This window comes from Anoplopoma fimbria, chromosome 6 (assembly GCF_027596085.1).
Source record: "Anoplopoma fimbria isolate UVic2021 breed Golden Eagle Sablefish chromosome 6, Afim_UVic_2022, whole genome shotgun sequence".
NCBI classification, from domain to species: Eukaryota; Metazoa; Chordata; class Actinopteri; order Perciformes; family Anoplopomatidae; genus Anoplopoma; species Anoplopoma fimbria.
Window position 1 is genome coordinate 4,275,521 of NC_072454.1, and position 13,211 is coordinate 4,288,731.

Sequence of the window (13,211 nt, forward strand, 5' to 3'; positions counted from 1 at the left end):
TACTTTTGTACTTTTACATAAGTAACATTTAAATGCATGACTTTTACTCATAACAGGGTACTTTTACACCGTGGTATTCCTACTTTTACGTGAGAATTTAATTACATGAGATTAAAATGTAATTAGGAGGAACAGCTGTTTATCTTAATTGTATTTTTTCCACAAACAGCTCAAACAGCCCAACAGCTCAAACAACGGTTGTGCAGGCAGATTGTCCGGATGTCTCTGCTGTAAACTGAGCTTTGATCGAGGGGAGACGTGCACTCAGACGCCCTCAGCTGGCTCAGTTCCTAGAAAGAAGTCACGAGTAGTGAAGGATTATATAACACATTATATAACATACTCGCTGTATGACACAGGTGTGGCTCTCATGACTGTGACTTATTGACTTTACACATGCAGGAAATAACATGTCACGTTCATAAATTGTAGCTCTAAGCTTTTCAAACCGGAGACAGTTACGACTCCAGAGGTTTCTTTTCTTGTTTAAACAGTAATTAAAGGATCAGATTTGCTTCTGCCTGCAGAATCAGGACCAGCCAGTCTGGAGATTAACAAACCCAGTCTGTTGAGATTACAGTTAAGGTCAGAGTGTTTTGACTTAAGAGAATAATTGAATAAAGATAAAAGTTTAAGTAGATAAATGTTAAAAAAAAGTTATTTAAATTTAATTTGTAGGGAATTCACTGTTTTATTCTTCACCAATATAATGTTTTTTTTTACTAGTTTTCCTGACCTTCTTTTAGCTTATGTGTCTTTCCACAAAGTGAAAGAATATTTTACGTCGTTATTCCCAAATACAAGCATCTGTTAAACTTCAACAGCTGCAGAAACAACTGGAAAAATACTCTTGACTGAAGTTTACACCACTCAAAAGCAAGAATAATTGTAATATCAGATCCTGATTTTTATTTTTTAACACTTTTTAAATCACTGTTACCACTTAAAAAAAAAAACCCAAACACATTTCAATAAGGAGACAACCAAACGTGTACGTTTCTGGACATTTTCTTTTTAATTAAGTCTTCATCCACCCTGTCCACAACCAACGACATAGCATTATATTGTTGTTCATGTGCATACAGTGTATTGCTGTGTACATTGACAGCAAGCAGCCCCATCGAAACATCTCACAGATGCAGTCTGACAGATTACAGTAAAATAAGTTAAAACGACTCTCTTTCAGGCCTGTGAAACCAGGTAAATAACAAAATCTTCCTTGAGTTCAGATAGTACCTCTATTTCGTACAGTAACGTAGTTCGGCATTTTGATCGTATGCCAGCTGATTTCACACTGGTGGGATCTCAGCATGGTGGTGGTTTTAAAGGCATTCACAAATGCTTATAACCCACAATTCTTAGCTGTTAAGAGGCAGTTATCAGAGTGTCACTCCGAGCACTATTTAAGAAGAAAAACAACAACTTGTGCTGAGTCTGATGACTGTTGGGGGGTTAAAAACAGGAGCTCAGAGGGGCTGCTTCAGTAACGGATCAGGCTCTGTTACAGGTCCTTGAATGCAACACGGTTTTGAGCATCCATGGCAAGTGGTAGTTTCTGACCAACAACATATAAGGACAGGAGAAAGCGAGTGTAGAAAATTCCCACTGTCACATCTTCTAAAGGTTAGAAACTCCAGTTGGCATGAAAGCTGGGGGTAGATTAAGAGTCGGCACCATTTAACCACCAAAGATCCAGATTGACACCCTGTTTCACTCTGATGTATCTGATATTAGTTACTTTCTTTTTAGTTATACATTTGAAAGTTAAATCAATGACGGATGGCTCTGCAAGCAGGAAGTACCAGACATGTGTGTCATGAAAAACAGAATGCGTGGCAGGTCAGGCAACCGAATAATGATAGAAATAATAAGATAATGGGATTAGTTTTTTTCATTACAGTACAGATCCACAAAACAAAAATGAAACAGACTGTAGTTTTATGTTTGGCCATTTGAACGACCTTAAAGTGACATTAGCTGTGAACTCACTTTTCAAAAACCTTTGACGACATAAATTAACCTTGAGTGCAAATGACTAAACATAAAAACAGTATATTAAGCATGTGTAAGCCTAATGATAAAAAATAATAAAATATGACATTAAATATTCTGGATTTAATGACCACTTCATGATGTTGCAGATTTAAGGTATGCAATGAGGTCCTGGCGCTCTCCCTTCTTTTTGATGCCAGCGAAGATCATTTTGGTTCCAGGAATGTACTTCTTGGGGTTCTCCAGGTACTCCATCAAGGTGCCCTCGCCCCACACAATACCTGGAAAAGACAGATGATCAGTGATGAAAAGCGGGATTAACAGAAGGACAAGTGAGGTGAAATCTGACCTCCAGGATAGAAGGATAAGAGACAAGGTATCAGTGGCTAAAGTTCAACTAAAAAGGGAATAATTAAAATGTTTAAATCGTTAAAGAAACTGCTAATGTTACTAGTTATGACACATTTACCCACAAAAAAGTACATTTAATTATAAATGCTTAATTCTAGTTGCATTTTAAAGATGTTCCACAGTTGTTAGTTATGTAACATTATTACAAATAATGTTTTAAATATCTTGATTTCATCAGACAATGATTCACTGACTCTACATCCCGAGGTAGAGCGTTAAATAAAAGCCTCATTTAACCACTTGTGAACTGACCTTTGCTCTTGTTGGCGTCCGTGTATGAGTAGCCGTCCGCCTGCCCGGTCTTGCGTCCGAACAGACCCCAGAGGTTGGGGCCCACCTTGTGCTTGCCCCCCTCCTCTACTGTGTGGCACTGGGCACACTTCTGGACAAAAGCCTTCTTTCCTTTTGCAATGTCGCCCATAGTCAGCTGCAGAAAAAAAAAAAAAAAAAAACACACAAATTGAAGCCAGACAGAAAAGGAAAAAAATAAGTCGGATGTATAGTTATGAAAGTGTGTCACATTCTCAACACTAATGTGGGAATTCAGATCTATAAATACAACTGGGAGTCTCCTATTCATGGACTCATTGACTGCACAAGTCTGACTGGCGCCATCTTGTGAAGGTCGTTTAAGGTGGAAACTTTTTTCTGGAACTGTAGCACCGCTTTCTACACTTTATAGGCACCGTGCCGAGGTCATTCCAAGGAAATCTAACATGAAACGGCTCCAAACCAGCCTCCTGCTACGTCAGAGCCTCAGTCAGCCCGAAGCACTGGACGCCTCAGCTCTCAGCTCGGGTTACTTCACTAGAAAAAAGCTGCTAGTCTTTGTGGAATAAACAGTTCCTCTCTTCCTGGGGAAGCATTTAAAACACATTAATAACTATCTTATACACTTTCAATAAGCTCTATATTTGTCCACAATCATTGGACGCTTCAAATATGTAGAAATAAAGACTATAAATGTCACAGGAATAGACATTTATAAAGTTGAACCAGTTTGGTTGTCCTGACGTGACCCAGCTGTCAGCTGATCTTTACCTAAGGTTAAGGGACATTAAGATAAGATAAGATAAGATAAGATAAAATAAGATAATCCTTTATTAGTCCCGCAGCGGGGAAATTTACAGGATTACAGCAGCATAGAGGATAGTGCAAACAAGAGACATAGTAAAAAAACAAGATCAAAAATAAATATTATAAATAAGCAAATGAGCAATAAAAAAAAAAGTAAAGAATCCACAGTAACTGAAATATTATATATACAGACAGAAACTATTATAACTATTGTATTGCAGAGGTTTTTAGTTTCATTATGCACAGTATATATATTTATATATATAAAATATATATATATATTATGTATATATAATATATATAGTAACTGAAATATTATATATACAGACAGAAACTACTATAACTATTGTATTGCAGAGGTTTTTAGTGTCATTATGCACAGTATATATATATATTTATATATATATATATATATATATATATGTAATATAATATAGTACAATAGTTATAATAGTTTCTGTCTGTATATATAATATTTCAGTTACTATATACATATATATATATATATATAAATATATATATATATATATATATATATATATATATATATATATATATATATATTTATATATATGCATATATGTGCATAATGACACTAAAAACCTCTGCAATACAATAGTTATAGTAGTTTCTATCTGTATATATATAATATTTCAGTTACTATATATATATATAAATATTATATATATATATATATATATATATATATATATTATATATATAAATGCCACATAACCAGACAGCCTCTAACATGGATGCCTGTCACCCTTCACCTCATCAAGGACACACTCACACTCTCTCACACACACACACACACACACACACACACACACACACACACACTCACACACACACACTCACACACACACACACACTCACACACACAAAACGAAAGTAGCTTCCATGTGGATTGTTAGCTTAGCCTGCTAGCCTGCCCACAAGGTTATCCTGGGGGGGTCAAGGATGCTTCACTGTGGAGGTCACCTGCCCACCGTTACTGGCTCCACCAGACATGCATGTGGGGGTTTAAATAAACACACAACAGCATTTTAATCCGATATTAAATGGCCACAGGCTAGCTTTATTAGCCTGTTTCTGCTTTACGCAAATAGCGTAAATATCCACCCTCAGCGCTTACGTAAGAAACCTTACGTAACTTACGTAAGACATCTACGCCTAAAACCCGCTATTTCTCTTATTCCTCTCTTCTGCTGCGTTCTGAATGATGCTATCTCATGCCTAATATACATATGTGATGTAAATGCTTAATATTAAATAAATAATAATTACCTTTGTGTTAAATTATCTGCAGGAGAGGAGGAAGAAGGAGATCTCTCGGCCGGTGCGCGGTTCTCTTCTGGCGGACGTAAAGAAGGTCACTTCACTTTAGAGGCACCGGCTTCTGACGTCATCACGCATTCATTACGTGACTCACGTTGACACCCTGACGTAAACCCCTTCAATCCGGCCGCGTCCCATTTCTTTATATCAACGAATAGAGGTTTCCTTACCGTGCTTCACATCTTTACATTTACTCATAAATCGCTTGATTTTTGGGGACAAAAAGCTTAAATCACGCATTAATAAAAGAGTAATTTTTAAAAATATATAATTAATTAATTAATATAAACAATATGTTTATTTATTAAACATATTTATTTATTAAACATGAGATATTTATTAAACATATTTATTTATTAAACATGAGATATTTATTTATTAAACATATTTATTTATTAAACATGAGATATTTATTTATTAAACATATTTATTTATTAAACATGAGATATTTATTTATTAAACATGAGATATTTATTTATTAAACATGAGATATTTATTAAACATATTATTTATTAAACATGAGATATTTATTAAACATGAGATATTTATTAAATAAACATATAAACAATATGTTTATTTATTAAACATATTTATTTATTAAACATGAGATATTTATTAAATAAACATATATATTTATATTTATTAAACATGAGATATTTATTTATTAGACATGAGATATTTATTAAATAAACATATATATTTATATTTATTAGGACTATTACGAATATTTTTCTTTCTTGGGAATATTTTGGTTTAAATGTGTCGCTGTTGTCGTAGGAGGTGAGACAAGGGTCCTTGAAGGAGGCTATACATGTATGTTGGGACACGGACAAGGTTCTTGTCGCATTCCTCAGCTTCCTTTCTTGAGCAAAAAGCACCTGCTGGAGTATCCTTATAAGGAGATCCATAGCCTATATATAATAAAATGTAGTATGTATATTTATTTACTGTCATTATGAACAGAATTAAGTTTCATATATAAATACATTTCTGTTCTATCTTTTTTTGTTGTATAGTATGTGTATTTATTGTCTGTGTCTGTGTAGTTGAGCTGCTGCAACACTTGAATTTCCCCATGGGGATCAATAAAGGAATATAATAATAACATTTCAGCTATACAGAACTTTTAGTTTTCCAATTATATCCTCAGGTTTTGGCTCTATAGGATATAATATGTTCTGGATATGATGGTGATGCTTTCAGACACTATATAAGATATTATAGGGTGGGTAAATTATCTTCAATATTACATTACATTACGTCATTTAGCAGACGCTTTTACCCAAAACGACTTACAATAAGTGTATTCAACATAGGTATTCAAGAGAACTACTATTCACTAGAAGTCATAAGTGCATCTCCTTTCTTAAACAAGCATCTACAAGCATAAACCATAGTGCAGAAGCAAATTACTACGAATACAGTTGTAGTATGAATGTGTTATGCGTCTGATTTCACCAATAAAAGGTAAAAAACATTTTTTCACTATGCAAATGAAAAATCAGGGACACTATATACTGGGTTGGCATGAATAAAAAACAACAATAAAATAACTTCAACTTCAGCTTGTGCAATACTATAACTATAATTATTACATTACATTACATTACAGTCATTTAGCAGACGCTTTTATCCAAAGCGACTTACAATAAGTGTATTCAACATAGGTATTCAAGAGAACTACTAGTCACCAGAAGTCATAAGTGCATCTCCTTTCTTAAACAAGCATCTAAGAGCATAAACCAGAGCAAAAGTACAGAAACAAACTAATACGAGTACAATAAGTGCAACAAACTAATACGATTACAATAAGTGCAACAAACTAATACGATTACAATAAGTGCTAAGTGGAAGGCTCAGGAATGCACTAATTAACTCACATAAAAAAAACTTAAGAAAACTGTAACTAACTTTCAAAAGCAAGAAGAGAAATTTTATCACAATGATAATAAGAATAGTGTTATAGTAAAGCAAAAGTTCATACACAAAGCACATTTCTAAAGCATTCACAAAGTCTAAATACACAGATGAAGGGAATTAGTGTATACCTGTATAGATAACTATATTTATAGTATATCTATATTGGTTTAGGCCACACGCTATTATAGGCCAAACATGTGTCCTTAACAAAGGTCATTCTGTACTTCACACACAGGACATATGGTGGCACAGTTATAGATCATTCCTGGGATCCTCAGCCCGACCCTACGTCAGTCACAAGCCTCTGACGCAATATGACATCAGCTGACTGCTGTGTTACATGTTTGAGTCAATGTTGAATATACATAATCAAGCACATACATATAATATAGTTGTACATTCATATTGTTCATGTTGACAAAGACACAGAGTATATTACTTTATTATTACATTAGGCTTATGATGACTATTTTTCTTTCTGAATCTATTGTAAAATAACCTGCAATAGGCATATAAAGCACACTGTTAAATAAGATATTTATTAAATAAACATAAACAACAGTTGAGATATTTATTAAACATTATATTTATTAAATAAACATAAACAATTTGTTTATTTATTAAAATATGTTTATTTATTAAACAATATTTATTAATTAAACATAAACAATATATTTATTAAATAATTAAACAATATATTTATTAAATAAACATAAACAATATGTTTATTTATTAAACATATTTATTAATTAAACATGAGATATTTATTAAATAAACATATAAACAATATGTTTATTTATTAAACATATTTATTTATTAAACATGAGATATTTATTAAATAAACATATATATTATATTTATTAAACATTAGGACTATTACGAATATTTTTCTTTCTTAATATATTTTCTTTCTTAATATATTGTAAAATAACCTGCAATAGATTTGTAAGATTGCAAGATTTGTACGCAAGATTAATTCTCGACTTCACTCGTGATATCGAGATTCTCGACTTCACTCGTGATATCGCGAGATTTCCAGCTGTCGATTGCGTGCAGTTCCACCTCCCGTACGGTAGATGGCAGTAAACGTTCTCCATCTTCTGCTCTACTGATACCTTCATTGTGTTCCACTGCGTACGGTAGATGGCAGTAAACGTTCTCCATCTTCTGCTCTACTGATACCTTCCCGAACCTGGGAATTTACACAACTAACTCCCTACACTTAGTTAATTACCTCATTAAGCAACTCATGGTCAACATGACTAATGGAAAAAAATCAGTATATATTTATTAAATAAACATATAAACAATATGTTTATTTATTAAACATATTTATTTATTAAACATGAGATATTTATTAAATAAACATATAAACAATATGTTTATTTATTAAACATATTTATTTATTAAACATGAGATATTTATTAAATAAACAAACATATAAACAATATGTTTATTTATTAAACATATTTATTTATTAAACATGATATATTTATTAAACATATAAACAACATGTTTATTTATTAAACATATTTATTAATTAAACATGCTATATTTATTAAATAAACATATAAACAATATGTTTATTTATTAAACATATTTATTTATTAAACATGAGATATTTATTAATTAAACATATAAACAATATGTTTATTTATTAAACATATTTATTAATTAAACATGTACGCGAGATTATCGACTTCACTCGTGATATCGCGAGATTTCCAGCTGTCGATTGCGTGCAGTTCCACCTCCCGTACGGTAGATGGCAGTAAACGTTCTCCATCTTCTGCTCTACTGATACCTTCACGAACCTGGGAATTTACACAACTAACTCCTTACACTTAGTTAATTACCTCATTAAGCAAATCATGGTCAACATGACTAATGGAAAAAAATCAGTATAAATATATGATATTACTATATATATATATATATATGGAGTCATGAATCAATAAAAGACAATAGTAATAAATGTAGTTTTAATGTGACTGCTTTTTTTTTTTTTTATTTATTTTTTTTATTTGTGATTGCCACGGTTCCGGAAGAAGTAGGATTTTCCGAGGCGCACTTGAAGGCAGCAGCAGCGGCGCCGCGCAGAGAAACAAGATGGAGGACTACCCGACGAACAGCAGCACGAAGCAGACGGAGAACCTCGACGAGCCTCCCAACAGCCGGCTGTTCGTGGTGACGAGCCGGTCCATCACGGAGGATGAGCTCCGGGAGCATTTCTCCGTGTACGGGGACATCCACGGGGTGTGGGTGGTCAAAGACAAGCAGACGAAGGAGTCCAAAGGCATCGCTTACGTCAAGTTCGCGAAGTCATCGCAGGCCTGCCTGGCCATGGAGGAGATGCACGGCAAGGTGCTGATGGACGGGACCAAGCCCGTGAAGGTAACGTCAACGGCCACGTCCACGTCAACGGCCACGTCGTTAGTGACGTCAGGGCACTAACGTTTTTTTTGTTTTTTTTAATTATCACACATATAAACACTGTTCCCCGTGGGATCAAGAAATAAACATAATTAGTTATAAAAAAAAAAACACAGTTCGTGACGTCTGTGTTGTGACGTAGCGGCGTTACAAGAGTGATTGAGTTAAAGCTCTCATTTGATTGGTTGCTTAAAAAAAGTGGGCGTGTCTAAAGGGCGCGAAATATCCACATGTATGTGATTTCTTTTTTATTTATTTTTTTAATTATCACACATACAAACACTATTCCCCGTGGAATCAGGAAATAAACACATAATTAAGTTATACAAAAAATAATTAATAATAATTTTAAATATGCTAATTTAATTTTTCGTGACGTAGCTGGCGTTACAAGAGTGATTGAGTTAAAGCTCTCATTTGATTGGTTGCTTAAAGAAAAGTGGGCGTGTCTAATCCTTGGGCGCGAAATATCCACATGTATGTGATGAAGGTAACGTCAACGTCGTTAGAATCAGTTGGTTGTTGACGTCAGGGCACTAACGTTTTATCCATTTTTTATTTTTTTTTTAATTATCACACATACAAACACTATTCCCCGTGGAATCAGGAAATAAACACATAATTAGTTATAAAAAAATATAATATTTAAGTTTAAAATATGCTAATTATATTTTTCATGACGTCAGCGTGACCTGGCGGAACTGAATATTGGAGCAGTTACAAGTTAGTTGAGCTAAATGAAGCAGCTCTCATTTGATTGGTTGCTTAAAAAAGTGGGCGTGTCTACAGTTTGGGCGCGAAATATCCACATGTATTTGATGAAGGTAATGTCAACGGCCACGTCGTTAGAATCAGTTGGAGTGGTTGATGAAGTCAGGGCACTAACGTTTTTAAATCATCACACATACAAACTCTATTCCCCGTGGAATCAGGAAATAAACACATAATTAGTTATAAAAAATATATAATATTTAAGTTTAAAATATGCTAATTATATTTTTCATGACGTCAGCGTCTGTTGTGACCTGGCGGAACTGAATATTGGAGCAGTTACAAGTGATTGAGTTAAATGAAGCAGCTCTCATTTGATTGGTTGCTGAACAAACGTGGGCGTGTCTAAAGTTTGGCGAGGCTCCACATGTGTGTGATGGAGAAATGACTCATTTCACTGCAAAAAGTGATGAAAGTATCATGTTTTCATAAAAACACAAAGGAAACTTATTTATTATTAGTCCAGAGGCCCTTACTTGAAGAAACTCATGTAAAGTATGGTTTCCCTGTCAGAAAAGACACTTTTGGGGTATTTTAAAGGCTGAAACGTCTTTTGGCAGCAGAAAAGCTGTAAATGCATCTAAAAGTGATGAAAGTATCATATTTTCATGAAAACACAAGGAAACTTGTTATTATGAGTCCAGAGGCCCTTACTTGGAGAAACTCATGTAAAGTATTTTCCTGTCAGAAAAGATTACTTTTGGGGTATTTTAAGGCTGAAACGTCTTTGCAGCAGAAAAGCTGTAAATGCATCTAAAAGTGATGAAAGTATCATGTTTTCATGAAAACACAAGAAACTTGTTATTATAGTCCAGAGGCCCTTACTTGGAAGAAACTCATGTAAAGTATGAATTCCTGTCAGAAAAGACACTTTTGGGGTATTTTCAGGCTGAAGCGACTTTTGTGAGCAAAAAAGCGGAAATGCATCTAAAAGTGATGAAAGTATCATGTTTTCATGAAAACACAAAGGAAACTTGTTATTATGAGTCCAGAGGCCCTTACTTGAAGAAACTCATGTAAAGTATGAATTCCTGTCCAGAAAAGACACTTTTGGGGTATTTTAAGGCTGAAACGTCTTTTGCAGCAGAAAGTGCTTTAGCTTCAATAGGTCAATTGTCCTCTTAACTGCTAGGGGGAGTGGCTTACACATCTCAAGGATATATATACTCAGACCACACAAACCTTACTCCAGTGTATTTTGACTCTGGAGGGATACTGAACTACTTGATTCTGCTAGGATAGACTAAGTATATTGTTCTCTGCTTTCTTAAAATTGATCTTAAACTGTACCAAGCCTGCTTAAAAAAGGGTTAGTGACTGATGCTGATTCTCTTGATTCTACTGTTCTGACATTCTCTAATCAGGAAGTGTTTGATGCTCTGTTGTGTTTGATGCTCCTGTGCCTTTAATCAGGAACTGCTTTGAGAGGTGTGCTTTAGCTTCAATAGGTCAATTGTCCTCTTAACTGCTAGGGGGAGTGGCTTACACATCTCAAGGATATATATACTCAGACCACACAAACCTTACTCCAGTGTATTTTGACTCTGGAGGGATACTGAACTACTTGATTCTGCTAGGATAGACTAAGTATATTGTTCTCTGCTTTCTTAAAATTGATCTTAAACTGTACCAAGCCTGCTTAAAAAAGGGTTAGTGACTGATGCTGATTCTCTTGATTCTACTGTTCTGACATTCTCTAATCAGGAAGTGTTTGATGCTCTGTTGTGTTTGATGCTCCTGTGCCTTTAATCAGGAACTGCTTTGAGAGGTGTGCTTTAGCTTCAATAGGTCAATTGTCCTCTTAACTGCTAGGGGGAGTGGCTTACACATCTCAAGGATATATATACTCAGACCACACAAACCTTACTCCAGTGTATTTTGACTCTGGAGGGATACTGAACTACTTGATTCTGCTAGGATAGACTAAGTATATTGTTCTCTGCTTTCTTAAAATTGATCTTAAACTGTACCAAGCCTGCTTAAAAAAGGGTTAGTGACTGATGCTGATTCTCTTGATTCTACTGTTCTGACATTCTCTAATCAGGAAGTGTTTGATGCTCTGTTGTGTTTGATGCTCCTGTGCCTTTAATCAGGAACTGCTTTGAGAGGTGTGCTTTAGCTTCAATAGGTCAATTGTCCTCTTAACTGCTAGGGGGAGTGGCTTACACATCTCAAGGATATATATACTCAGACCACACAAACCTTACTCCAGTGTATTTTGACTCTGGAGGGATACTGAACTACTTGATTCTGCTAGGATAGACTAAGTATATTGTTCTCTGCTTTCTTAAAATTGATCTTAAACTGTACCAAGCCTGCTTAAAAAAGGGTTAGTGACTGATGCTGATTCTCTTGATTCTACTGTTCTGACATTCTCTAATCAGGAAGTGTTTGATGCTCTGTTGTGTTTGATGCTCCTGTGCCTTTAATCAGGAACTGCTTTGAGAGGTGTGCTTTAGCTTCAATAGGTCAATTGTCCTCTTAACTGCTAGGGGGAGTGGCTTACACATCTCAAGGATATATATACTCAGACCACACAAACCTTACTCCAGTGTATTTTGACTCTGGAGGGATACTGAACTACTTGATTCTGCTAGGATAGACTAAGTATATTGTTCTCTGCTTTCTTAAAATTGATCTTAAACTGTACCAAGCCTGCTTAAAAAAGGGTTAGTGACTGATGCTGATTCTCTTGATTCTACTGTTCTGACATTCTCTAATCAGGAAGTGTTTGATGCTCTGTTGTGTTTGATGCTCCTGTGCCTTTAATCAGGAACTGCTTTGAGAGGTGTGCTTTAGCTTCAATAGGTCAATTGTCCTCTTAACTGCTAGGGGGAGTGGCTTACACATCTCAAGGATATATATACTCAGACCACACAAACCTTACTCCAGTGTATTTTGACTCTGGAGGGATACTGAACTACTTGATTCTGCTAGGATAGACTAAGTATATTGTTCTCTGCTTTCTTAAAATTGATCTTAAACTGTACCAAGCCTGCTTAAAAAAGGGTTAGTGACTGATGCTGATTCTCTTGATTCTACTGTTCTGACATTCTCTAATCAGGAAGTGTTTGATGCTCTGTTGTGTTTGATGCTCCTGTGCCTTTAATCAGGAACTGCTTTGAGAGGTGTGCTTTAGCTTCAATAGGTCAATTGTCCTCTTAACTGCTAGGGGGAGTGGCTTACACATCTCAAGGATATATATACTCAGACCACACAAACCTTACTCCAGTGTATTTTAGTGACTGATGCTGATTCTCTTGATT

General features: G+C 34.7%; 2 protein-coding genes across 2 annotated transcripts in view; one reads left to right on the plus strand and one right to left on the minus strand.

The window, feature by feature from the left end:
* Positions 1-998: 998 nt before the first annotated feature.
* LOC129092227 (cytochrome c) lies at positions 999-4,864 on the minus strand. The gene is made up of 3 exons (XM_054600081.1): positions 4,771-4,864; positions 2,656-2,830; positions 999-2,273 (listed from the first exon to the last, which is right to left on the minus strand). The coding sequence occupies exons 2-3, from the start codon at positions 2,822-2,824 to the stop codon at positions 2,128-2,130; spliced, it is 315 nt and encodes a 104-aa protein (XP_054456056.1). The 5' UTR covers positions 2,825-2,830; positions 4,771-4,864; the 3' UTR covers positions 999-2,127.
* A 3,942-nt stretch (positions 4,865-8,806) lies between these two features.
* The window catches only part of rbm45 (RNA binding motif protein 45), a 10,179-nt gene continuing 5,774 nt past the window's right edge, over positions 8,807-13,211 (plus strand). The window contains exon 1 of the mRNA XM_054600378.1: positions 8,807-9,135. Coding sequence (XP_054456353.1) covers positions 8,851-9,135 — 285 coding nt within the window. The 5' untranslated portion in view covers positions 8,807-8,850. The remainder of the gene's footprint in view (positions 9,136-13,211) is intronic.

Coding starts and splice junctions, on each gene's coding strand:
- LOC129092227 (XM_054600081.1), bottom strand. CDS start 2,824: ATGGGCGACATTGCAAAAGGAAAGAAGGCTTTTGTCCAGAAGTGTGCC. Junction 2,274..2,655: donor GGACGCCAACAAGAGCAAAG/GTCAGTTCACAA, acceptor TGTCTTTTCCAG/GTATTGTGTGGGGCGAGGGC.